Source organism: Micropterus salmoides, unplaced genomic scaffold (assembly GCF_014851395.1).
Source record: "Micropterus salmoides isolate LMB-PRFRI ecotype aquatic unplaced genomic scaffold, ASM1485139v1 Ms_hic_scaffold_6, whole genome shotgun sequence".
In the NCBI taxonomy this organism is placed as follows: Eukaryota; Metazoa; Chordata; class Actinopteri; order Centrarchiformes; family Centrarchidae; genus Micropterus; species Micropterus salmoides.
The window spans coordinates 4,309,126-4,336,697 of record NW_024044348.1 but is presented as its reverse complement, the minus strand read 5'-3'; the positions used below and the strand labels follow the sequence as shown (position 1 = coordinate 4,336,697).

The window sequence follows — 27,572 nt, the reverse complement described above, 5'->3', positions numbered from 1 at the left end:
ACAAGGGCCAAACTGTGTGATGGCTAGACGACCGGGTCAGTACGTGAACCGCCGTGAACCGGCGACATGTTGGCCTGTGTGGTCTGATCCAACAGACAGCAGGTCAAATGTTGTAATAACTAAATACTGTACCTGAAATAAAGGGCTTCAGACTTACACAAGACTTCAGTGTTCATCCATACAGGTTTAATTAAAAGCCACAATAAACCATTTTACAAAAATAGATTCTGTGGAAACACTTTACCTTCATACAAAAAAGCACGAGCACCAATTAGATTACAAGTCAATGATTACTGCAGCGCCTACCTGAGCAACTCGCACCCGCTTCCTATTAAAGGTAGTACTATGTGTTTGTGGTCACAGTGCTGATGCTCGAGATCAGCTGATATGATGACCACAGGAGGAGGCTGAAGCTTACAGGTCGACACCATGCAGTCACTCTGACCGGGATTTCACTTAACACTTGTGTGTAGAAAATTAGCCGGTAGGTTTACTGAAAACAGACTTGAGCGTGCGTTTGGACACCGGTCCATCAATTCAGTAAAAATAAGAAGCCAATTAGTTTAAAGATTAAAACTTAAAATTTTATCTTTGGAGAAACATCCTGTTTTCTGTTTTTAAATTTCTAAATCTGAAATTGGCAGCTGTGTTTAAATGGAAATTTAATTTAAACGAACAGCTACAACATTATGTTACACAAATGAATACATAGTGTATACTGTGCTTTGTAATACTGAACAAATATTGGCCCATATATCATTATTGGATTACCCAACTCTCAAATATCAGGCTCTACATTATGCTACACACTGTGAACAGTGAAGAACTTTGTTATCAATGGTTTTGAAAAATATATAAATCCAATTATCATTTTGGTGCTTCATTAACTCTAGATGTTAAACATTAGTTTATGCTTATTTGTATCAGTATCTATAAAGTGTCATCAAAAGTCAGTGCTTCATTTAATGTCTACTTCAACCAACAGTTCTTCTCTATTTACATAAAATTTTAATCTGGGGTTGTTTTATTGGGACCAACGTAACGAAAACGTCCACAAAAATCAGTATATTTCTCATTTAATATCATTAAAGACCTCATTTACACATCTCACTGTCGAGCATTTGTTCTTCAAATGACAGAAAGATAATTCTCAGATAATAAATAACTAGAAATCTGCCATCATGATTCATAAAAATGTCCTTTTGTGAAAGACAAACGCCCGCTTGGCTTTAATGTTATTTGTTCATGGATGTAAACTGATATACCTATGAGACGTATACAGAAGTCATCCATGATATGTTTCCAGAGTCCCTCGCTTCCTTTACAGCTGAGCCCAGGTTGCGGCCGCTCTATGCCGTCGTTGCACAGACCTGTGCGACCACTTCCAGGTCCATCAGAGCCAGCTCTCTCACCTCCTCCAGGAGCGAGTACAGATTGGGAGTTTTGCTCTGACAGAACTCTCTCTCCTCTTTGGAGAGTTTGGGGCGCCGGGCCGCCTTCTCCTGGGCCTGCTGGTGCGCCTCCTCGGCCAGACGCACCACCTCCTGGACCAGCTGGCTGCGGCCCTGGGACCGGGTCTGCTGGGGCTCTGCGCTGCGGTGGGGCTTGCTGCTGATGACCTCGAGGTTTAGGCTGTCTGCGTGGCAATGCGTCGAGCGGGACAGAAATACGAACCTGTGGGGAGCAGAGGACTCAAACTGTCACAAAGTATTCCTCAATATTATGTGTGAAAATGAATAACACGTTAAGGAAACCAGGACATCAACATATCTACATCTGGGAAAAACTAACTCATTCAGGAAATGTCCTGATACTGGTAGGAATATTTATCATAAAACAACCAAACCTTAACCCTTTTTTTATTAATTTAATTATTAAAAGATACCCAGTGGTGTTTGTGACCATTACTAGCACTATGGAGTAATGTTTATTTTATTTGTAACATGTACAAGGACTCAGCCAATCACAGGGGCGATGCAATTCACCGCCGCCAGTTTAGCTATTCTGCTGAATGACAGTTGGTGGCGGGTAGTGAACCAAGAACTGTAGCAGTGAAGAGGAACACTGCTAGCAAGTAAACACGTACAGTGAGGAAAATAAGTATTTGAACACCCTGCTATTTTGCAAGTTCTCCCACTTAGAAATCATGGAGGGGTCTGAAATTGTCATCGTAGGTGCATGTCCACTGTGAGAGACATAATCTAAAAAAAAATCCAGAAATCACAATGTATGATTTTTTAACTATTTATTTGTATGATACAGCTGCAAATAAGTATTTGAACACCTGAGAAAATCAATGTTAATATTTGGTACAGTAGCCTTTGTTGAGGTCAAACGTTTCCTGTAGTTTTTCACCAGGTTTGCACTGCAGGAGGGATTTTGGCCCACTCCTCCACACAGATCTTCTCTAGATCAGTCAGGTTTCTGGGCTGTCGCTGAGAAACACGGAGTTTGAGCTCCCTCCAAAGATTCTCTATTGGGTTTAGGTCTGGAGACTGGCTAGGCCACGCCAGAACCTTGATATGCTTCTTACAGAGCCACTCCTTGGTTCTCCTGGCTGTATGCTTCGGGTCATTGTCATGTTGGAAGACCCGGCCTCGACCCATCTTCAATGCTCTAACTGAGGGAAGGAGGTTGTTCCCCAAAATCTGGCAATACATGGGGGGTCATCCTCTCCTTAATACAGTGCAGTCGCCCTGTCCCATGTGCAGAAAAACACCCCCAAAGCATGATGCTACCACCCCCATGCTTCACAGTAGGGATGGTGTTCTTGGGATGGTACTCATCATTCTTCTTCCTCCAAACACGGTTAGTGGAATTATGACCAAAAAGTTCTATTTTGGTCTCATCTGACCACATGACTTTCTCCCATGACTCCTCTGGATCATCCAAATGGTCATTGGCAAACTGAAGACGGGCCTTGACATGTGCTGGTTTAAGCAGGGGAACCTTCCGTGCCATGCGTGATTTCAAACCATGACGTCTTAGTGTTTTACCAACAGTAACCTTGGAAACGGTGGTCCCAGCTCTTTTCAGGTCATTGACCAGCTCCTCCCGTGTAGTTCTGGGCTGATTTCTCACCTTTCTTAGGATCATTGAGACCCCACGAGGTGAGATCTTGCATGGAGCCCCAGTCCGAGGGAGATTGACAGTCATGTTTAGCTTCTTCCATTTTCTAATGATTGCTCCAACAGTGGACCTTTTTTCACCAAGCTGCTTGGCAATTTCCCCGTAGCCCTTTCCAGCCTTGTGGAGGTGTACAATTTTGTCTCTAGTGTCTTTGGACAGCTCTTTGGTCTTGGCCATGTTAGTAGTTGGATTCTTACTGATTGTATGGGGTGGACAGGTGTCTTTATGCAGCTAACGACCTCAAACAGGTGCATCTAATTTAGGATAATAAATGGAGTGGAGGTGGACATTTTGAAGGCAGACTAACAGGTCTTTGAGAGTCAGAATTCTAGCTGATAGACAGGTGTTCAAATACTTATTTGCAGCTGTATCATACAAATAAATAGTAAAAAAAATCATACATTGTGATTTCTGGATTTTTTTTTTTAGATTATGTCTCTCACAGTGGACATGCACCTACGATGACAATTTCAGACCCCTCCATGATTTCTAAGTGGGAGAACTTGCAAAATAGCAGGGTGTTCAAATACTTATTTTCCTCACTGTATGTAAGCAAAGCAGGATTTAAGATATATATATATATATACACTCACCTAAAGGATTATTAGGAACACCATACTAATACTGTGTTTGACCCCCTTTCGCCTTCAGAACTGCCTTAATTCTACGTGGCATTGATTCAACAAGGTGCTGAAAGCATTCTTTAGAAATGTTGGCCCATATTGATGGATAGCATCTTGCAGTTGATGGAGATTTGTGGGATGCACATCCAGGGCACGAAGCTCCCGTTCCACCACATCCCAAAGATGCTCTATTGGGTTGAGATCTGGCGACTGTGGGGGCCATTTTAGTACAGTGAACTCATTGTCATGTTCAAGAAACCAATTTGAAATGATTGGAGCTTTGTGACATGGTGCATTATCCTGCTGGAAGTAGCCATCAGAGGATGGGTACATGGTGGCCATAAAGGGATGGACATGGTCAGAAACAATGCTCAGGTAGGCCGTGGCATTTAAACGATGCCCAATTGGCACTAAGGGGCCTAAAGTGTGCCAAGAAAACATCCCCCACACCATTACACCACCACCACCAGCCTGCACAGTGGTAACAAGGCATGATGGATCCATGTTCTCATTCTGTTTACGCCAAATTCTGACTCTACCATCTGAATGTCTCAACAGAAATCGAGACTCATCAGACCGGGCAACATTTTTCCAGTCTTCAACTGTCCAATTTTGGTGAGCTCTTGCAAATTGTAGCCTCTTTTTCCTATTTGTAGTGGAGATGAGTGGTACCCGGTGGGGTCTTCTGCTGTTGTAGCTTCACAAATGCTTTGCTGCATACCTCGGTTGTAACGAGCGGTTATTTCAGTCAAAGTTGCTCTTCTATCAGCTTGAATCAGTCGGCCCATTCTCCTCTGACCTCTAGCATCAACGAGGCATTTTCGCCCACAGGACTGCCGCATACTGGATGTTTTTCCCTTTTCACACCATTCTTTGTAAACCCTAGAAATGGTTGTGCGTGAAAATCCCAGTAACTGAGCAGATTGTGAAATACTCAGACCGGCCCGTCTGGCACCAACAACCATGCTCAAAATTGCTTAAATCAGCTTTCTTTCCCATTCTGACATTCAGTTTGGAGTTCAGGAGATTGTCCTGACCAGGACCCTAAATGCATTGAAGCAACTGCCATGTGATTGGTTGATTAGATAATTGCATTAATGAGAAATTGAACAGGTGTTCCTAATAATCCTTTAGGTGAGCGTATATTTAAAAAAAAATCAACTCTGTAGAATTTTTATGTGGAAGGAAATTAATTTGACACGTTTGTTAAAAGTCACGGATAGAGGTAAAAAAAGACAACTGCACAGCGTTCCTTAAACGACAAAACAATATCGTCACCGTATGATTCCACTTAAAGTCAGTGTTGTCCAGTAAATAATAAATCTGTTCTGCGACTCACGGTGATGTGGTCAAACACTCTGAAGGTGGAGGTCCCGCAGCTGGAGGTGGTGGTGATGTGGTCTGGGTATCGTCGCACGGAGCCGCTCTGCCACTCACAGCTGCCGTCCCGTCCTGCAGCCACCACCTGGCCCTCGCGATCCTTCATATACACCGGCCCTTTCGCACCATACCTGGAACGAGGACAGGTGTAGTCAGAACTGCCAGATTGGACCATTTTATTACACTGACCGTCAACTACTACAAAGCAGTACTTTCAATTAAAAATGTTCTTTTTGGGCAATTTTAAGTGTAATTTGCCAAAAACAGCCCAAAGAATGTTTCCAAAATGTTAGGTTGACTAATGGATTTTTAAATTCAAGATTGTAGCACATCTTATTTTTCAGTTATTTTGTTCCACCACAGATGAATACAGTCATGCAGAGTGGTCTCTTCAGGGTTAGTGCTTATTAAAAACCACACCATCCCAGAAAGCCTCGATTTGGTGATTTGCCGGTCAAATGATCTCTTAAGTGTTTTTAAGAGTATTTAAATGATGAGGTACGAAGATGTGAAAACGCAATGAGACAACGGTTATATAGATTTGTAGATGCATCTAAATCAGATAGATTAGACCAGTTTAAAACTAAACTTTTAGATGTCACAACGTTCTTAGTGAGTATATTGTAAGTGTTACTGAAAAGCACCAAATCATTTTACAGTATCATAAATGATCGTTAATTTCCCACTCACCATAAAATATCATATCTTACTCAATACTTGCTTACTGTAAACACATCCCATGAAAAGACCAACAGTGTACGGTCTCGTGTCCTGATGTCTCTTCTTCATCTGAGCCAGACAGCTTCATTAGTATAGTAAACTATTAGAGTTTATTCTGACTCAGTCCCTAAATACTCACTAGAACTCCACATCCGCTGCTGAAAATAGACACAATAAATAAACAACAGCACTATTTCCTCCTGTTTGAGAACAACTACAGTGAGCAGCTTTTTCACATTGAAACTATCTACTTGAGCCAGTTTTAAAGATTTATGTCTTCAGAAGGAACCAGCTGGCCTGGAGGTGAGAGCCACAGACAGGAAGAGAGAAAGTACTGAGAGACGAACTAACACACGTTGTTGGTTTTGGTCTTTTCGTGGAACTTGATGACAATAAGAAAAATAAAGTGTCATTCTCATCCAACAAAAAGTGAACAAATCTAATCTATCGTTAAGTCGGCGGCTCGTTTCTTACTCTGGGACAAACACCAACACGCCGTTGTCCCGGATAGAGTAGATGACAGCGTCCGCCACGCAGCCCTGGTCTGTCTGAGGGTCTCTTTCTTTGAAGAAGAGACACTGAAACAACACTGTGGACAACTTCTGGGCCCGCTGGGCTGCCTGGAAAGGTCATACAGAGGTCAGAAGAGACTCTTTCACTTATATATATAGAAAATAAAGCCACAGAACTACAGAACAGCACTGACCCGGTTCTTGCAGTTGATATGCTGAGCTATTCCTTCCAGTTCTTTGTGACTGGCTATCGCTTTCCCCGAGTCCACGCCTCTTTCCATGTCAATAGCTGCGGTGAGAAGGCGGTGGACCACGATGTCGGCATAGCGACGAATGGGCGAGGTGAAATGCGTGTAGCGTTCCAGAGCCAGACCTAAGACACAGAAAAATAGACGTCAGCAGTTACATTTTTTTGTCTGCGATTTTTAGTTAAAATTTTTGCATCAAATCGTAGTAATTAGACACATTCTATACCATAATGGTAGTACTGGTCTTGGGACTCAAGACCAGTAGAGAAGTACAGAGCCTGTGACATGGCTGTAGTGGCCATCATTCTCAGCAGCCTGTTCACCAGTGGGTCCTGCGGGTCCACAGCCTGGTCCAGAGAGTCAGCTAAGCTCTTGTTGGTCCTGTAGGAACAGAATTACATGTTGAAATATCAGCCTCTGTTAAAATGCAGTGAGACAGATCGTCTCAGTCGAGTAATTGTTGTGTGAATGAGCGCAACAGTTGTAGTTTTTCACTGGCAGAGGGCAGAGATTTTTTTTTTTGGAAGCCGTCTTTGACTCCAAAACAACATGCACTGCATGAAATTAGTAAAAATGCACCTGCTCAGCTTCCATACAGTCACCTGGTATCGATGGTGAATCCCCCCGCCGTGGCGCACTCCAGCAGCTGGCTGAAGAGCTCCTGCCGTGGTGGCGGGTGGCGCCTCAGCAGGGCCTGATGAGGGAAGGTCTCCTGGATCTTGCGCGCCACCCAGTGGTTGGCGTAAATCATGCACTCGGCCACCGTCTCATGGATCTCCAGGGGCTGACGGGGGACGAGGGCTGTGATGTTCCTCTCCTCATCCAGCTGGGCACGCACCTGAGGAGCGATGGTGAAATGTCTGATTCAAACATGTGAAAGGATTAAAAAATACAGAACACATACTCAGGGGAGTTTTATGTAGTGAACAGACAGGGATGCATGTACATAGAGGGATCAGCTGGGTACAAACTGTGTTACTGAAAAGCAAGTGGTTTTAACAAAGTCTTGAAAACAAAAACTCTTTAAACTTTACAAGAGCTCTGAGTGTAGATATTAAAGGATAAGGCTGGCAATATTGTCAACAAATCCCATGAAAAGACAAAAAAACAACAATGAATGTATCTCCCAACACGTACTGTGTGTGTCACAGCCTGATTGACTTTTTCCTCTGAGCCGCAGAGCTCCATTGTTGTCCAAAAACTATTAACCAATACATAAGTGGGACAAATTCTTACTAGAGCACCAAATCTGGGTTAATCCGCCGCTGAAAATAGTCCCCAACAAAAGAACTATGTCCTGCTGTTTGACAACTACAGTGAGCAGCTGTTTTAGGAAATTACTAGAGCCTTTTTAAAAATTGAACTCTATATTTGTGTCTTCAGAATGAACCAATGGGATTGGACCTGAGAGCCAGGAGGAGTGAAGTGAAACTATTGAGAGGCGGACATATTTAAAGTTTTTTTGACAAGTTTTCCTTGAAGACAATTGCTGTTTTCTTCAGTTGTCATTATTGCAGGACTGTCAGTTTGAGTAATTCATCAATTCATCGCATAGTTTTCACTGGCCAAGAAGCGACAAACAATTTTCACAACTGCACAGGAAGGTAATAGAGATGCTGTTATTCCAGGAGGGTTAAATAAACATTGGTTATTTTGCAGCGGTGGGAGGGAAAATCTCTCTCTTGAAAGATTATGTCTTGAAGCAGAAAAGTTAATAATGGGAATGAGTCAACCTTTTTCCAGCCCTGTATAAACGAGCGCAAGCTCGAGATTAGAAATTATCAAAAGGTCAAGAGTCTTATGATGGAGTATTACTTTTTCTTATTGACAATATGCCGGTATTTGAGTGCCTCTTACTCTTAGAGTAGGAATTATGGTCAATGATCTGCAGTGAATGTTTAAATTTTTAAAACAAAAAAAAGTTCCTGCCTTTACAACACTAAAGCAAGTTGTCTAACTAAACTAAAAGATAATATAAGTAAATTAACCGGTTTATTTTATTTATGGATCGTTAAAAATACGTTCTAAAAGTTGCAAGTAGTCACACAGTGAGAAAACATAACTAATCAAGATGCATTGATAAATGTTTTATCATCAGCACTGTAGCTCTCTGAATCAGAATCAAACTCACAATATGCTCACAATAAAGCGTGCGCTGCAGTGTATGCACGCGTCCCGGCGTTTTATCCGCATTCATAAACCTGTGGATGCTTATTTTCATTTCTTTTCTTCAGGGGAATCCGATTACACGTTTACTGATGGCTTTTTCCCGCGGGCCGCCTATTGCCAACCACACAAAATACCCCAATGTATTTTAATGAGGACACCTACTGTATTGCAACTCAATCTATCACACATATCTAAATAAAACAAAAGACTTTATTAGAGAGCATCTTAAAGATGAAAATCATATTTTGACAGATAACCAGTTCTCTGCAGTTACACAGCCTTTTTTTTTTTTTACAATATTCTAGCTGAAATTACTTCCTGATCTTGTATAAGATTAACACCTTTCTGCAGGCCTGGGTGTCAGGTTTTAAAAATAACTCCACTGTATTGGTCCTCAGTACAATTTGTCATCCAACCAAAGACACATGGTGTATTTACTGTATGTAATCGTTAACCGGCGCTGCTTCAAGACAAACAAAAGCTGTTAGATTCTTTTTGTTTTGACAGAGCCGGATAGTAAAAGAGGAGAAACTAATCATACCTCCACCCCTTCCAGCTCCAGCGCACCTCCTCTGTCCCTCTGCGCCCGGAGGTGTCTGGCTACATGTGTCAGCGTCTCCAGGGCCTCGGTGAGCTGAGCTAGCTTAGCGTCCTTCTCCTCAGGCCCAAGCTCGGACAGCTCCGGTACCTCAACCTCCTCTCCATTAAGGAGCGCCTGTGCCAGCTCGTAGTGGAGCTGGTAGGAGGAGCGGATGAGCGTGCGACCATACCACACCTTGTTGACTGCGAGGGTGTGTGCATCGAGCTCCCACAGCACGCTCATTGCATACCTGGAACATGTGCACGTTTAAATGTGTTCACAAATGTGTGCTAAATAAGTCAACACCTTCCAAAACATAATGCGGAGAACGTGGAGTTCACCAACCTGTCGGCTCCACCCAGCAGAGAGCAGAGGTCTGCGCTGAGAACAGCAGGCAACATGTCGTACCTGCGGTCTGCCAGGTAGTAGGTCGTAGCCCTTAGAATGAGACAGATTGAGAATAATGTCAAGGGGGAAAACAGTAAACACTAAATAAGTAATGGTTTTTTCATGCATAAACAAATTTTTTTCAGAAGTTTTAAACCACACAAAAACTACACAGAGAGTGAACTTTATTTCTATAGCACCTTTTAAACCAAGAATTACAAGGTCGTTGTGCAAAATACAATACCATGAATGAAGGTCAAACAGAGAAATAAAACTTAAAACCAGTGAATTAAAAAAATAAAATGGCAGCCTTCAAGTGTGGGTGTTAAAAATCCGTTGGCCCTCACAGCCTCTGATCTGATGCTGAGTGGGAGTCTTTGTCTAAAGCCTGGAACTTTTGATAATATTTTGTTGCCAGACCTGAGGGGTCTTCCTGCAGGAGTTACAGTCGTCAAAAGAATCTTGCACTGAATTGTTGCAGAGACATGTTCTCCATGTTTAGTGTTTTTCAGAAGCCTGTTTCCGCATCAGGTCCCATACAAGGACAAATATGAATACTATATTCATGGGGTGGACAAAATGATAAAGACACTTTGTCACACAGCACTGAGACATTTAATGATGATTAATAAAAGAGCGTGTGACTGATGCATCAGACTTTCAGGCACCAACATCCTGGCCTCTCTGTACTTGAATGGTGCCTTGAAAACTTGAAAAGCAAGGTGTTGTCAGGTGTTTCTGGTATTTCTCCCACCTTGTTATATATCGCACCTATACTATAATCCTACCGGCTACTTACCTTGTACGTGCTTCCAAGTCAGTGAGTGAGCCCTCTGGGACAAAATGGGTGACATCTGCGATGTGGACTCCCAGCTCCAACAGCTTCCCGCCAGCGAGTCTACGCACCGACAACGTGTCGTCTACGTCCTCGCAGCCCTGCGGGTCGATGCTGAACACCAGGTGAGTCTCTCTGAGGTCCCGCCGCTCTGCCACCTGGGCAGGATCCATCCTCCAGGGCTTCTCACGAGTATTGACCGGCATCTCTCTGAGCTGAGGACGGACAGACAGAATAAGACACAAGGTTACATAAGGTCTGGAAATCTTTCAAAAGCAGCAGTGCAACATTAGAACCAAAAATGAAGGGACATTTATAAATAATTTATTTTGCCTGTGCTTTGGGCTGAGAAGAGACCATCTGATATTGTGTGCTGTGCTGAGACACTTCTTTCACCAGAGGCCATTCTTTACTAGATAAAATTAGCAATTTGAATCTGAGCAGAAAGAAAAAAGAAAGCTATTTCACTCATTTAAGTCCTTGGAGTGTCATATGAAAAAAAGGAAATAAGAAAACATATGCTGTATGAATGTAGTTTCAACAAGGCTACTCCATTGCTCTGTCTACGGCACAATGGGCATTAAAACTGTTTCCTCATCTGGTAAATGTCTTTTACAAAGAATATGAGGCACCTACGAACTCTCATGGACTCTGTAATTCAAAAGAAATTCAGCCAGCAAGGCATCTAGGTGGCTTGCTCAGCATTTTCCCTAAAAGAGTACAGTATTGTGTGGAGTTATCTTGTTAAAAAAGATTAAGTCTAACAAACAGGAGGAATGTCTTGCCTTATAAAATCCTCACTAAGTCTTCACACTGGTTATCTGTCTAAAACAGAATTAATTTCACAAATCTTTTATCAGTTTTTAAAATCACTGAACGGCTTAGAGACTAGCTAGTGAAGAAAGTGGAATATGAAGCAGCTTATATTTGTCAGGTGCCTATAAACTCAGTGTCTGCTAAATGTGTAAGTAGGCAATTGGCTCCTAAGCTTAACAACTTTGCAAGGGATAATAAGCCAAAAGTTGTGTTTTTCAGCTTGTGGGCAAAATAATGACTTAACGCAGCTTTAAATGAATTGATGTTTGGATAATGAAAGTGTGGCTTCCTTTCTGACCTGTGCATCTGAGAAGGGAGGCACGTGGATGCAGTTCTCTATGAGGATGGTCTGGACCTCTGTCTCAAGCTCTCCAGCCCGACCAAGCACCCGCACACTGTGACCGTTGGGATAGAGCGACGTGCTTTCCCAAGAGTCAATGCGCACCACCAGTCTGTGGTCCTGGGTAAAGAAGACAAGATGCAAGAGTTTAAATTAACACTGGCCACATTTTGAGACAAACTGGTCAATTTGAGGGAAACATAGATGAACAAACTTTAGTGCCCAATTTTTCACGAGGAGCATAATGTTGAATGTTGTTTTTTTTATCCCATTTGTTTATTCTAAGAAAATTATTGTCTTACCAAGATCATATTATTTACATAATTATTTTAGTAGTAGATATAATTATGCAGCAAACTCCTTCAAACCTGAATTCTATTGAACGGCCAGCAGGGGGCAACTCTTCTGGTTGCAAAAAGAATTCCTGTTCCATTAGAAATAATGGTAAAATGAGGCTACTTCTCAGCTGATTTATTACCTCAGTAAACTCTTTCCTGATGAGTTTATTGTCTCAGTCGCTAGTTTACAACATGATGTTCATTTAGTAAATGATGGTCCCATTTAGAGGAACATAGACCATAAAGCAGAGTATGCTTCAGGCCGGGATTATCTATGATTAACAAGTCATTACCATGGCGATCTGTCAATCAAGCTAGAGTGACTCGTACACACGGCACTGTGTACATTTTACTAGCGTTGAAAAAGCATATTAGGACTTGGCTGCTCACATTCTCTGGTGAGTGCATTTACACTGAAAAAAGTTATAAATGCAACGCTTTTGTTTTTGCCCCCACTCATCATGAGCTGAACTCAAAGATCTAAGACTTTCTCTACGTACACAAAAGGCCTATTTCTCTCAAATATTGTTCACACATCTGTCAAAATCTGTTAGTGGGCACTTCTCCTTTGCCGAGATAATCCATCCACCTCACAGGTGTGGCATTTCAAGATGCTGATCAGACAGCATGGGTACTGCACAGGTGTGCCTTAGGCTGGCCACAATAAAAGGCCTTAGGCTGGCCACAATAAAAGGCCACTTCAAAATATGCAAAGGAGAAGTGCTCACTAACACAAATTTCAACAGATGTGTGAACAATATTTGAGAGAAATAGGCATTTTGTGTACATAAACAAAGTCTCAGATCTTTGAGTTCAGCTGATGGGGGCAAAAACAAAACGGGTGACGTCACGATACAGTTACATACAGTTTATGGCAAAAACCCAGAAGTGACCCCAGTGTGTCACTGGCCCAAATGAGAGTGAATACAGTTTTAAGAATGGTTTATAATGTCGGCAACCTTTTATGAGTTTCTGACTGAAAAGCAGTAGCAACATGTAGCCAAGCCACACCTGCAGAGCGTCAGCCTGCTGAGTACTGATTCGGATCTTGGGGATGCGATGGTCCCAGGGTACAACCAGGATGCGCTGGGAATTCCTGCTCTGGGACTGGGTCCCCTCTCTGGGGGGAAAAGTTACCACATAGTCCCTCCAATTCCTCTGCAGGATCCCCACAACACGGCCTGTGGATTTTAATATCACAAATCAATACAGAGACCCTAATAATATGTTGCATGTTCTAGTTTCAAAATGTCAAAATACCAGTATAGTCAGCTGATACCAGTTAATGCAGTGCTTTACAACCACACATCTGCCAATATTAAAATTTCCTAGTGTGACTTTCTTGCCCAAACTTATCCTGGTGTATGATTATTTTGATAAATATTTAAAGAAATGGGATAATTCTAAACAGTATTCCAACATAGGGCTGGGAAATCAAACAATAATGATAATTAATCAATTACAATATAACAAATGTTTAATAAATGTTTGATTTAATTACTATGAATCACAAACGAATTAGCACTTCATTTTTCTATCACGATATTTATTCTGTTGAGGAAAAGGGACTGAAAAAAGATTTTATTATAATTGTTTTGAATGTTCTTCTACAGAAGGTTAATTCAGTGTTTGTTCGGACCATAAAGAAAAGTTTAAAACCACATTTAACGATCTGGTTTCTTCATTTTTCACTCAATAACAAAAATCAGCCCTTAAACTTTCAAGAAATAATGATTTGACATTTATCAATATTGAATGATATGAAATGTATTATGTATTATCATGATAGCATTTCTGGCCATATCAACCAGCCCTATTCAAAGGTGATGACCATGAAGATAAAACAAAAACATATGTTAAACATGTCCACATGATCAGCTACACCAAAAACTAGCCGTCTCTTTCTTGGCCCATTGCTTAACTTTCCTCTAACTTTCAGTGAAATCTGTCCACTAGTTTTTGAGATATCCTTTATACTAACAGAAAAACAAAGAGGACAGAAAATAAAACAGCATTATTACTGAAGTTCAGTCTCTATGGAGGGTCCCACCTGTCGGCATGGGTTTACTCTCATTTTCCTCTCCGCTCTTCTCGTCCCCTTGGCTCTCAGTCAGGGCTGTGACCTTCCCTCTCCACTCACTCTTTGGCAACAACTCCACCGCAACCAGGTCGCCGTGCACGGCTCTGTTGCGATTCTTAACGCCGTACACCAACACCCCCCGACTCAGATCTGAGACGGATGAGGGACAGGAAAAGGTGAGACAGACGGCAGAGAGGACAAAAAAAGCGGCAAGGAAAAAAAAAAAGAAGAAGTGGAGTGGGGTGAGGAGAAATGGGTGAAGAGAGCCAACAAATCCAGTCACCACAAAATGAGAGGTTTGTTTGTTTGTAGCGATAGCTGAATGTGGCTGTGGTCAGTACAGTATTCAGCATGTAGTTGGTTTTGCACCTGTGTTCTTGCTAGAGAGACCCTCCGTCATGATTGAAGCTTCATTTTGTGCCCGGTGCTTGCTGACGTTCAGAGTACCCTGATAAAAAGGAAAGAAAGGTCGGATTTATTTTGATTTTAGAAACATTAATAATCTAGTTTAATTCACCAGTCATAATTAGAGGTTACGATCCTCAGTTCTATTCAAAACGTCTTGTTGATACTGTCCTTGATCAGCCCCAGTGCTTTAGAGGCGAGACCTGGCAAATGTGTGAAACGGTCCTCCTTTCTTTTGCTACTTCCTGTACCCTCAAATGCATAAATACCATCACCACTGACTAGTGTTGTAGTACTTAAGACCACTTTTTGATGGTCTCTGTCTCGTCTCGGACTCGACCGAATTTGGACTCGGTCATAACCTTTGGAATATCAATAAATTCCTTTCGCATTATCTGATTTATTTGTTAACATCCTAACTTTGATTGGATATAAAATTTATGGCTTCGAATGTAACCAATAACGCCAATTAAAAATCTGTTGTTACCATTTACAGCTGTCATCCCTCCCCGCCCCCCCTTTACACGCACTCTCAACTGTTTAATAAATGTTTGATTTAATTCATTTGAATCACAAATGAAAAAGGACTGAAAAACATCCATCCATCGTCAACTGCTTATCCTGCGTACAGGGTCGCAGGGGGCTGGAGCCAATCCCAGCTGACAATCCCAAAGGCAGGGTACACCCTGGACAGGTCGCCAATCCATCGCAGGGCCACACATAGACAGACAACCACTCACACTCACACCTAAGGACAATTTGGGAGACACCAATTAACCTAGCCTGCATGTCTTTGGATGGTGGGAGGAAGCCGGAGCAACCAGGGTTTGCTAACCACTGCACCACCACGCCGCCCGGACTGAAAAACATATTTTACTTAATTTAACTCGTGCATTTTTGTGGAAAAAAGATTTTATCATGATAGTGTTGAAAGTTCTATCTCAGATTTGTGAAGTGATCCTCTGTTTGGCATCAAGTGTTTGTTCTGACCATGATGAATAGTTTAAAACCACAATTACCATCTGCCTTTAAATTTGAAAGAAAGAAAGGTTTGACATTTATCCTGTTAATTATTGATATCGCCCCGGCCCTGGTGTTAAGTGGATGGTCAGCATGCAAAAGGAGAGTTGAATAAAGATGCTTACATTGATTTCAGCTCTTGTTTGTATGTGGGTGTTTTTCAAGTACCTGTGATCTCATTCCACATTTTATTGCGTGTCATGTAATGTGGGGAACTGGTCTTGGTCTTGTCTCGGTCTCGATAAACTCTGGTCTTGGTCTTGACTTGGTCTCGGTTTGGGCGGTCTTGACTACAACACTTCTACTGACAATATTACTTAAAATACTTGTAGAATTACCTAATTCAAGAAAGTTTAAAGTGTCTACAAGATTTTAATAATGGTAGCTACGTGCAAGTCAATGCCAGGCACAAGAGTGCAGTTTTACTGGATGTTTTGTGTGTTTTTCCAGAAACATTTTAAGAAGTCTTTTGTTTTCTTCTTGTCCAACTTCATAACTGTTGTTCTAAGACTCACTAGGTATAAACCAATAGGTGAACTGTACCTGAATGTACCGTCCAGACTTGATTCCAGCCTCCAGGACTTCAGCAGGCAGATGTTCAGCAAACTCTTTCTGCGAGCCCTCGCTCTCCTTCTCTTGCAGCGCCTGGGAAATGGAGCTGTACAGCTCATGGGCTGCCTGCAGCTCCGGCCAGAAGTTTTGCAAAAAATCCTGGCAAATAAAACGACACATTTCAGAAGTGGCAAAACGGATCATGGTGTTAGGTAATGATGAATGACAATTACGACAGAATACTGATGTTGACTTCTGTTATGAAGGCTTGACAAGTTTCATTCTCAAGGTTCAAATTTAAAATAAAAGACCTCCATAGTTCTAATGAATTCCCTGCAGAGGCCCAATTTGTGGTTCTTTTACACTCAAGTTCAGTTCAGTCAGCAATGGGTTTCAAAGTAAGAGGAGCCACAGGCTCCTGAAATAATATCCCCATTCTAAATCTCTATTTCCAAGTTTTCTTTTAATGATATCCTGAATGTTCTTTATCATAGAAACACAAGAGTCTCCTGGATATTTTAAAGATACTGTAGGTTTATGTTATGGCCAGCAGCATCATTTCTGAGATATCCCCGTCAGTCCTGATTAACGGATGGTTCTAAATACTACAAAACCCATCAGAGGCTGGGGTCAGTGCTGTAGCTAATTCTTTCAGCACGCCATTGGTGGAAATGGGAACAAAACCCAGCACCATAGTTGTCAAACTGCATCCAAAAGTGTCCTAGAATGTGAAAGTTAACTAATTTAAACTGTTGAATGTTTTATTAGGTTTCTGCTAAGTGTATTCTTTTGGTTCAACTCAGTAAGCAGCAGACATATCAGAATTTTAAGCTTGGTGATTGGATGGTTGTTACCAAAAATGCACCTCGAGTGTTTTAGCAGAGACACCTTTGACTTTTTAATTCAGAAACTAAATATTTCGTAGCGTAGTTCTTCATCTTCAACCACAGAGAGAGAGTTTCATGTCCATCCAGGCCTTGAAGTACCTGTCATCTAGCAGTGCCATGTGAGAAAACGGACGGGACTTTTACGTTTTTTGACCCCTGAAAGAACCCCTCCCACTTTGTTACTCTATTCTGACAGTTCAGTTGTCATCACTCATTTCTCCTGCAGTTATACCGCAACATCTATATGAACTGCATCTGTAAACTTCACACAAACATCAGCTCTCTGCTAAAACAGGATAAAAATACAAATAGAAAATGAACTGGATGTACGCACAGCTACACTACAAATCCACTTAATACTAAAATAACTCCATAATGCTGTTTACTACCAAGATCTGTTAATACACAGGTGGTACTGAACACCTCTGTCTGTCCACCCATCTGCTTACGTCATCATATACTGCTGCTAAAAGGCAGACAAGACAAAAAAGAAATTACTGCTTTTTTCTTAGAACAAGCCGTTTATAGAATTTCCATGAAGCTACCTGTGATTCATCACAGCTTCTCAACACAACTCTTAGCGCTCTACTGAGTCATACTGTCGCCACTTCATCAAAACTTCTACTTTTCCAATAGCATAGTAGCTGCTGAGGAACTCAAAGGAGCGATATGGACGGAAGACAATTGGGCGGTACAAAATCCCTTCAGCTTTTATGCTGTTGCATATAAAAGATTTAGGATTCAAGGGGCAAACAATTAAGTAAGATCATCTGGAGATACACTAATTACATAGATTACTGATGTACATATGTTTTAATAGTCCTTTGTTCTTGCGTTGTAGACCTAAGTTGGTTGGACTCATTACCTTCATCCTCTAATAGATAATTCTGTGATGTCTTAGTGGGCTGGGCGGTAAAAAATTAAACATAGTTTATCAACTTTTAGAGGAATCGTATTGTGATTATATGATGTTATTGTAGGGCTGTGCAATAAAACAATAATGATATTTATCGTGATATAACAATAAACGTTTGATTTAATTAATTTGAATCATGAACGAATTAGCACTTAATTTTTCTAATAAGATATTAATTTTGTTAAGGAAAAAAAAAGATTTTACTTAATTTTACTTCGGAGCAAAAACCAGCCTTTAAGCTTGAATGAGATAATGATTTGACATTTATCCTGATAATTATTGAATGATATGAAATGTTTTATCGTGATAACATTTTTGGCCCTTTGTTACTGCGCTACACATTTTAAGGTATATCTGTAGAACAAATGAATCTGTGTTTAGAGGAGGATTCATTTTCAACAGTCTACAGACCGACTTCCTGCTTCAACTTTGATCCACCGTCCTGTAGATGTGTACACACAATGTTCCCTTATAATGAGCGGTAATTACAGACACTTTCTGTTTAACCACCAAATAAAGTGGTTTAGATAATTGTGGCTCGTTTCCAACCCGTCTGATCGCCTGATTGCTCTCTTTTCTTGAACATCTTTTTAGCCATGTTGCTGTGTTCCTACATGTTTTTTTTATTATTGTATAAGTCTTTTGTTTCATGTAAAGCAAAACAGTGGAATAATTTTATCTTTGATATTGCATACATTTCCCATAATATGTTTTAATGATATTGATCCAGATTTCAACCAAGTACCAACACGACTCAAATTTCATTCCTGACTTTGGAAACATCAGGTGGGAAAACAATTTCACTACAAGCTCCATTTAGCTGCTGTGTCATAGAAGCACTCGGGAAAACATTAATACATCTACAGGGAAACTGGGCAAACTCCATCTGCTGAGGAAATAATTTGATACTAAATTCACCTTGTGGTAAGATTGTTTCCTCATATTGATTTCAAACATGTTGCAAGTGTCCACAAAACATTAAATTAGTATATTGGGGATTTCTGTTTATTGAGTACGTTTGGTCAACACACCACAGTCTGTCACACAGACACATTATCTATTACTTTGGCTCTGACCTCCTTTAATATAAAACAGTGGCTGACGTTAAACAGTTGAGCTTCAGATTTATGGATGTTTGAGGGGTTTTTCTGTCAATACTAGGCACCAGTGTAGGAATCTTTCCTCTTCTGAATGCAGCAGGAAAATGATAGGGCTTCTGTAGTGTTTACCCAAAATAGATTAAACACCATCAACTTAAAGCTGAACGCTGGGTGTTTGAAATTCAGTGTGCTGGAGACAGAATAACATGACTTACCATAAAACTTTAATAAAAGGCTAGTCCCAATTAGACGCCTCTCCCATTTAGTGGCCTGGTGTGGCTACACGTTTAGATAAACGCAGGTCTCAATTACAAGCCTGGTCTACTTTTTATTGAAGTTCTTTGGATGTATAAAACCTCTTATGACGTTAGGGTTGGGTATTGTTTAAAATTTTACAATACCAGTACCAAAACCAGTACCCTTAAAGTGACACCGATACCAATAGAGTACTTCATTCGATATGGAACGCAGCAATCGTTCATTGACAAGTGTTAAATGGTACCAGATACAGAGAAGTGTTAAATGGTACCAGATACAGAGAAGTGTTAAATGGTACCAGATACAGAGAAGTGTTAAATGGTACCAGATACAGAGAAGTGTTAAATGGTACCAGAAGATGAAACCAACGGAAAGCCAAGCTCGTGGTGATAAACTTGCAGAAGTGACAAACATGCCTGAGACCGCAGCCGAAAGCGAAGGGGCTGTTAAAATCTTTTTTTATACAGTTTATGGTGCAGGCATCGAGTGGCAATACACATCCCTACTCAGATTAGCCACACATGGTGTGAACGGTAATGCACAGGTATGTCATGTACCTGGACGGAGATGACGTAAACTCCAGAGTTCAGGCTGCTGTACTGAGCAATGGCATCCCGGTCCTCTGTGATCATCACTATATCCTTCATACCTGCCAGGTGGTTATGGTACCATACTGCTGCAGAGTACACACACCTACAACACACACACACACACACACACACACACACGGTTAATTCACAAGCACAAGATGCATGCAGACAGCCCTAAACCTGGATATTCTGTGTTTAGTTACTCTAGCGTATAAATGAACACCATCTTTAACTCAAAATGGTTGGCGGACCACATCATCAAGAGCCATGACTAGGACTTAATCTTTATTAGGACAAAAATCATGGTGGTAAGCACTGCAGCATTTTTACTGTGCCTAATTATTTCTTCCTTCTGGATTACAGGTAATAATAATAATAATCCTTATAGGTAAAGTGCTAGAAGCTGGTGCCTGCACTGTTGTTGCTTGCGGTACCCTCACAAATACCAAATTCTTTTTGTTTCCTCTTTTTGTCAACTGGTCTGATTTTTTGTTTTTTTTTACAGCTGGAATTCAATAAAAATAAATCAAAGCATCAGCACACTTGTCTCATTGCATGCACCCATTTTATCTTCTAATACAGACCTTTGGCACAGCATTACATTTCAATAATATTTTACTACTGAATGGAGGAATAAACGTTCAATTGTGTGGCTTATGTGCTCAAATCTGCGGGGGCTGTTCAAAACATCCTGACACACTTTATGTAGAAAACAAGTATACACAATGAAGTCTATCATAAAGTCTTCACAGCACATCTGTCATTTTCAAGCGAGCGCTCCTGCTCTCTTTGTTATTTTACTTGTTTTCTACCTGAAATGGAGGAAAAACATCTTTGGAATTACTGAAATTGCTCCTTCAGCCCCTATGGAGACAAGCTATTGTAAACGTTTGATTGACAGCTTAGCCAGTAGGGGGACCCTCAGTGCCATATGGTTCTGCACTGCCAGCCTCTTTTGAACAAGTTGAACTAAAGTTTGAATAAATTCATAGGTTATGCACCGCTAAACTAAATTTTTTAATTTCATCTAAAACCTGCTGAAGGATCCAGATGAGGATAAATCAAAAAATTTTACAATGAAAATTAATGAAAGTGAAATCCAGTGGCAGTACTGTCTTTACTTTACTTACTGTCTGGAGTTTATACTGAATTAAAGAGTTTTACCATACAGTTACAACTTTACTTCTATACTACTTACATAAATAAAACATGTAAACATGTAATACTGACATTTAATTAATTTTTGGACGCTTATATAGTTGATTGCTCTTGATTGGACAGCTGCTTGTTCTGATTGTACTAGTGTGAGCGGTTCAATGACGGCAGTGTAATGAGCACTGACCTGGTCTGCCACTTCTCCTGGCTCTCCCCCTTCTCTCGCGGACAATAGGAATACTCTTGGAATTCATTGGCAAACAGCACACAGTCATGTCGAGGGTCTTTGAGCAGGTTTCGCAAACGGTTGTACTGCCTGCACAAACACACACCCACAACAGGAAAAAAACCAAAAACCAAACAAACACTGAGACATATCATACAGACAAAAACAATTAATATAGTAGATTAAAATAATAGATCAACATCTTGGTATGCACAATCCTGCCAAGAGTAGGATGAGAACACTGATACCACTCTCACATCTTTACTGTAATATCAAGCCACCAGCCGGTTAGCTTAGCTTAGCACAAAGACTGGAAACAGAGGTAAACAGCTGGCTCCGCCAAAAGGCAACAAAATCTGCTTACCAGTACCTCTAAAGCTCACTAATATAATATATGTATGTCTCATTTGTTTAATCAGTACAGTACCAGTCCAGTACATAACCCTTACAGAAAATGCGTCGTGTTCACACTTTGGTTTGTATAGACTAAACACACGATATGTAGCGTATTAGTGAGCTTGTGTGCTGGATTTTGTTCCCTTTGACAGAGCCAGACTCGCTCTTTCCCCTGGTTTCCAATCTTTGTGCTAAGCTAACTTAACCAGCTGCTGAGGATAGCTTCATATTTATGTACATAAGAGTGGTATCAATCTCGTCATCAAACACGAAAAGGAATTTTCACAAAAGTATGTCAAATCATTTCTTTAATATATCATGTTTGTGATTCTGTAACATAAACAACTATAAAATAAATAACAATATTTCTTTATTTGTGTAATGGGAATGCAGAATTATCCTTCGGAAGAAGGAACATAAGCCCCAAAGTGTGACTAAACTAATGTAAAATTTCAATTAATAGCCCAGGCTTTTATTTGCTTAAATCAATTAACTTACCCTGCCTATATTTGGGACAGGCCTTCAATTCCTTCACCATGCTGGTAAATCTGAATGGATCAGACTTGCTCATTGTTCTGTACAATGAATTTAATGATTAAATTGTGGAGAATAAAACTGATCTAACGATGTGTCCATACTGACAAAAGTTTTAATATTCATATTTATATGCACGATCCAAGCAGCTTAGCTCAAGCAGGTGACCCGGCGGGCTTTAAGAGGTTTTATACATCCAAAGAACTTCAATAAAAATTAGACCAGACTTCTACTTGTGATCTGCCACACCAGGCCACTAAATGGGACAAGAGTCTAATTGGGACTAGGCTTTTGATTAAAGTTTTATGGTAAACTAAAGAAGGTAGATGGTTTCACAGTGATGAGGAGCACTAGGTTTTTTAATACATAGGATAAGCATATTATTATGCTTATAGTAGAAGTATCTTACTATATATTATGAGACAATTATTGTTAGATATAAAAATACGGGTTGATGGAAAAGCAAAGCTGAAAAGAAACTTAAAGGTCACGCACAGAGTGCTGCTTCCTGTGGTCAGCCTGTGTGCTGAAGTGAACGGAAAACTGCAATTACTGACACAGTATGGCATCAGCATATGCTCCACCAGCCACTTCTACCTAACATTATCAAAAGTGAAGCTTCATCATATTAATGATGCAACATTTTAGAAGCGCAGCGTAAGCAGAAATCAAAAACGAAAGCAGAGGTCATGTGGGACTCCTTATTTACAGTGTTCATCAAGTTTGTCAAAAGCACTCCAGCGTGTTTGTGTGGGAAGAAGTATTTCAAGTCACAAGTCTCGTTTAGCTTCGTCAGCTAAGCTTTGATATAATGAGGTTGACCCCTACCCACTCTTTGCACACTTTGTGCAGGTAGATTGTCATTAGAGGTTTAATTCAAAAGCGGCTTCAGGAATTAAAGGTCTTGACCAAAGGACCTGTCCTGTCTCCTTCAGGGTGCCTGAAGCTGAAGTGTTTGCATTTGCTGGTAGAAGAAAAGGCTGCGATACTGACCACCAGTATGCTTGTTTTGAGATATGTCAACAGACAACTAAGTGCAAGGCTTAAAGGACTCACGTCGGCTTCCCACACATTAACAAACCTCAATTAAACGATATACAGTGATGTGAAAAAGTGCTTGCCCTCTTCCCGATTTCTTATTTTTTATTCTGTTTGTCACACTGAAAAGTTTCAGATCCTCAAACAAATTGAAATATTAGACAAAGATAACACACGTAAGCACAAAATCCAGTTTTTAAATCATTCAATTATCATTAAAGGGGGAAAAATCCAAACCTACATGGCCCTTTGTGAAAAAGTGATTGCCCCCCCCTGTTAAAATATAAATCAACTGTGGTTTATCAAATCTTTAGAAAGCTGAGTTCCATTTCTGTAGCCACACCCAGGTCTGATTACTGCCACACCTGTTCTCAATCAAAAAATCACTTAAATAGGACCTGCCTGACAAAGTGAAGTAGACCAAAAGATCCTCAAAAGCTAGACATCATGTTGCGATCCAAAGAAATTCAGGAACAAATGAAACACAGTAATTGAGATTTATCAGTCTGGAAAAGGTTATAAAGAAATTTCTAAAACTTTGGGACTCCAGCGAACCACAGTGAGAGCCATTATACACAAAAGACGAAAACATGGAACAGTGGACATGGAACTATTCAAAGTCCTGACCTGAAACCTATCGATGTTGTAGCATGACCTTAAAAAAGAGGTTAAGGCTCAAACTCTCCAATGTGGCTGAATTAAAACAATTCTGAAAAGATTAGTGGGCCAAAATTCCTCCACAGCGCTGTAAAAGACTCACTGCCAGTTATCGCAAACACTTGATCGCAGTTGTTGGGTTTAGGGGGCAATCACTTTCACACAGGGCCATGTAGGTTTGGATTTTTGTTTTCCCTTAATAAAAACCTTCAAAAACTTCATTTTGTGTTATCTTTAATATTTCAATTTGTTTGATCTGAAACATTTCAGTGTGATAAAAATGCAAAAAAAAAAAAAATAAAATTAGGAAGGGGGCAAACACTTTTTCACACCACTGTATATTGTGCACCTGTTCAGCATGCTGTGTTGCGAGTGTACCTGCGTCCTTTGCTGTGCTGCACAGCCTGGCAGGCGGTCTGGGTGAAGATGATGCCCTGCAGCTCTCTGAACTCCAAGATCTCCAGATAGTCAACCACCACTCCGACATCAGGTACCACATAATGTGTCAAATCTCCCGGCAGCACCTTTCCATCTGCTTGGGAAGTAATTGATCATTTGTTTTTGTTTTTTTGTGTGTGGTTCACTTCAACATAGGGCTGGGTAATAAAACAATAATAATTAAATTTAGATCATTTTAATTAGATTTTAATTTTCCTGTAACAATATCACAAATGTTCAATACATTTTTCATTTAATTTGAATCATGAATGAATTAGCACTTAGTTTTTATATTCTATTTTGTTGAGGAAAAGGGACTGAAAATATCTTAGATTTACTTGTCCATATTGGTTGAAAAAATGTTATCATAGTTCTGAATGTTCTACCTCAGATTTGGTAAGTGATCCGCTGTTTGGCGTAAGTGTTTTTGTTCTGACCATGAAGAAAAGTTTAAAACCACAATTAACCATCTGGTTTCTCCAACTTTTCACTCAACTTTGACATTTGGGGTGGTGATGGTGTAGTGGATAAGACACATGCCTTTGGTGTGAGCGACCCGGGTTCGAATCCACTATGAAACACCAATGTGGCCCTGAGCAAGGCACTTAACCCCTAGTTGCTCCAGGGGTGTACAACCTCTGACATGTATAGCAATTGTAAATCGCTTTGGATAAAAGCGTCAGCTAAATGTAAAAACCCATACGTTTATCCTGATAATTATCTATCGTATTAAATTTATATTTTATCATAACATTTTTAACTATATCGCCCAGCCCTACTTAAACAGTGTCTAACAGTTTAACTCTGATACAATCATATTGTAAGTTAATATCATAGACTACCTACAAGTTAGAAACTGTCCATGTTTGGAAGGGGTACATACAGGTGCTGGTCATATAATTAGAATATCATCAAAAAGTTGATTTATTTCAGTAATTCCATTCAGAAAGTGAAACTTGTATAATGTATACATTCATTCCACACAGACTGATATATTTCAAGTGTTCATTCCTTTTAATTTTGATGATTATAACTGAAAACTAATGAAAACCCCAAAATCAGTATCTCAGAAAATTAGAATATTGTGAAAAGGTTCAATATTGAAGACACCTGGTGCCACACTCTAATCAGTTAATTAACTCAAAACACCTGCAAAGGCCTTTAAATGGTCTCTCAGTCTAGTTCTGTAGGCTACACAATCATGAGGAAGACTGCTGACTTGACAGCTGTCCAAAAGACGACCATTGACACCTTGCACAAGGAGGGCAAGACACAAAAGGTCATTGCTAAAGAGGCTGGCTGTTCACAGAGCTCTGTGTTCAAGCACATTAATAGAGAGGCGAAGGGAAGGAAAAGATGTGGTAGAAAAAAGTGTACAAGCAATAGGGATAACCGCACCCTGGGAGAGGATTGTGAAACAAAACCCATTCAAAAATGACACAAAAATGTCAGTGCTTCAAGAACTACCACGCACAGTCGCATTCCTTGTGTCAAGCCACTCTTGAACAAGACACAGCGTCAGAAGCGTCTCGCCTGGGCTAAAGACAAAAAGGTCTGGACTGCTGCTGAGTGGTCCAAAGTTATGTTCTCTGATGAAAGTAAATTTTGCATTTCCTTTGGAAATCAAGGTCCCAGAGTCTGGAGGAAGAGAGGAGAGGCACAGAATCCACGTTGCTTGAAGTTTCAGTGTAAAGTTTCCACAGTCAGTGATGGTTTGGGGTGCCATGTCATCTGCTGGTGTTGGTCCACTTTGTTTTCTGAGGTCCAAGGTCAACGCAGCCGTCTACCAGGAAGTTTTAGAGCACTTCATGCTTCCTGCTGCTGACCAACTTTATGGAGATGCAGATTTCATTTTCCAACAGGACACAGTGCCAAAGCTACCAGTACCTGGTTTAAGGACCATGGTATCCCTGTTCTTAATTGGCCAGCAAACTCGCCTGACCTTAACCCTGTAGAAAATCTATGGGGTATTGTGAAGAGGAAGATGCGATACGCCAGACCCAACAATGCAGAAGAGCTGAAGGCCACTATCAGAGCAACCTGGGCTCTCATAACACCTGAGCAGTGCCACAGACTGATCGACTCCATGCCACGCCGCATTGCTGCAGTAATTCAGGCAAAAGGAGCTCCAACTAAGTATTGAGTGCTGTACATGCTCATACTTTTCATGCTCATACTTTTCAGTTGGCCAACATTTCTAAAAATCCTTTTGTTGTATTGGTCTTAAGTAATATTCTGATTTTCAGAGATAGTGAATTTGGGATTTTCATTATTTGTCAGTTTTAATCATCACAACTAAATGAAATAAACATTTGAAATATATCAGTCTGTGTGTAATGAATGAATATAATTACTGAAATAAATCAACTTTTTGATGATTATATTATAATTATATGAGCAGCACCTGTAAACATGGAAACTGGGGAGTGAATATATCCTGATAACATAACGTGTAATAGCGTTTTAACTGGTATCTGCATGATATATTACAGGTAATTAATTACTGGTAAGAAGTTTGAGCAATCTTTCCTCCATCTGATTATACAGCAAACATTATTAATTCTAAATGAGTAAGTCATTTTTCTCATATATTCATAAAATGTTCTACACACTTAAAAGACTGTTGAGCACCAGAGAGAAACTAGCATCTTAGCTAGCTTTGACACTGACTGTTTACAGGCTGATTAAACAGCATCTCTGTACTAAAAATAACAAGAAATCTGTTGAAGTTAGCATGTTTGGGTTAGTCACCATCTAGCTCTTAGCTGTAATATTACCTACAGTGTGTGTTCGGTGGGGAATTCATTGTACAGGCAACTGAAAGGCGGTTTGAGCCTTTTGTTTTTGTTACCGTTGTCACAGTCCGCCTGGCACAGAGAGCTGTAACAGGGAACCTGCTCTCTCAGGTAATGTTCGCGGACCACACGGACCTTCCGCCCGCGGCAGCTCTTCAGATGAAGGATCTTTTCCGTCTTAATCATCTTCACAACTCGGGAATGAGCCGCGAGTCCGAGTCCGAGTCCGGCTGCTCATGTAAACAAGCCGTTTAATCGCAGCGCGGGAACTTCGTAAACATTCGCTTCAGGCAGGAAGTGCGCAAAAGACGAGACACGCCCGCCGACGTCACGACGCACAAGCAGGTCATTATCTTGCTGCGTTCAAGGACGTTGAGAGATCGAGACATTGAACAGCTCAACTTTCATGTAAAACAAATTTCCGAGTATTATACGTAGCCCTGACACA

The 27,572-nt window shown here is 40.6% G+C and overlaps 1 protein-coding gene across 1 annotated transcript; it reads right to left on the bottom strand.

The window, feature by feature from the left end:
• Positions 1 to 164: 164 nt before the first annotated feature.
• Positions 165 to 27,430, bottom strand: LOC119889980 (DIS3-like exonuclease 1). The gene is given in 19 exon segments (XM_038700951.1): positions 165 to 1,658; positions 1,660 to 1,674; positions 5,092 to 5,263; positions 6,327 to 6,472; positions 6,559 to 6,737; positions 6,839 to 6,993; positions 7,215 to 7,450; positions 9,323 to 9,611; positions 9,707 to 9,799; positions 10,548 to 10,798; positions 11,698 to 11,859; positions 13,089 to 13,258; positions 14,128 to 14,307; positions 14,527 to 14,605; positions 16,126 to 16,293; positions 19,853 to 19,988; positions 21,228 to 21,356; positions 24,270 to 24,423; positions 27,181 to 27,430. Coding segments are annotated over 19 exon segments (3,153 nt in total). The 5' UTR covers positions 27,311 to 27,430; the 3' UTR covers positions 165 to 1,349.
• Positions 27,431 to 27,572: the final 142 nt, after the last annotated feature.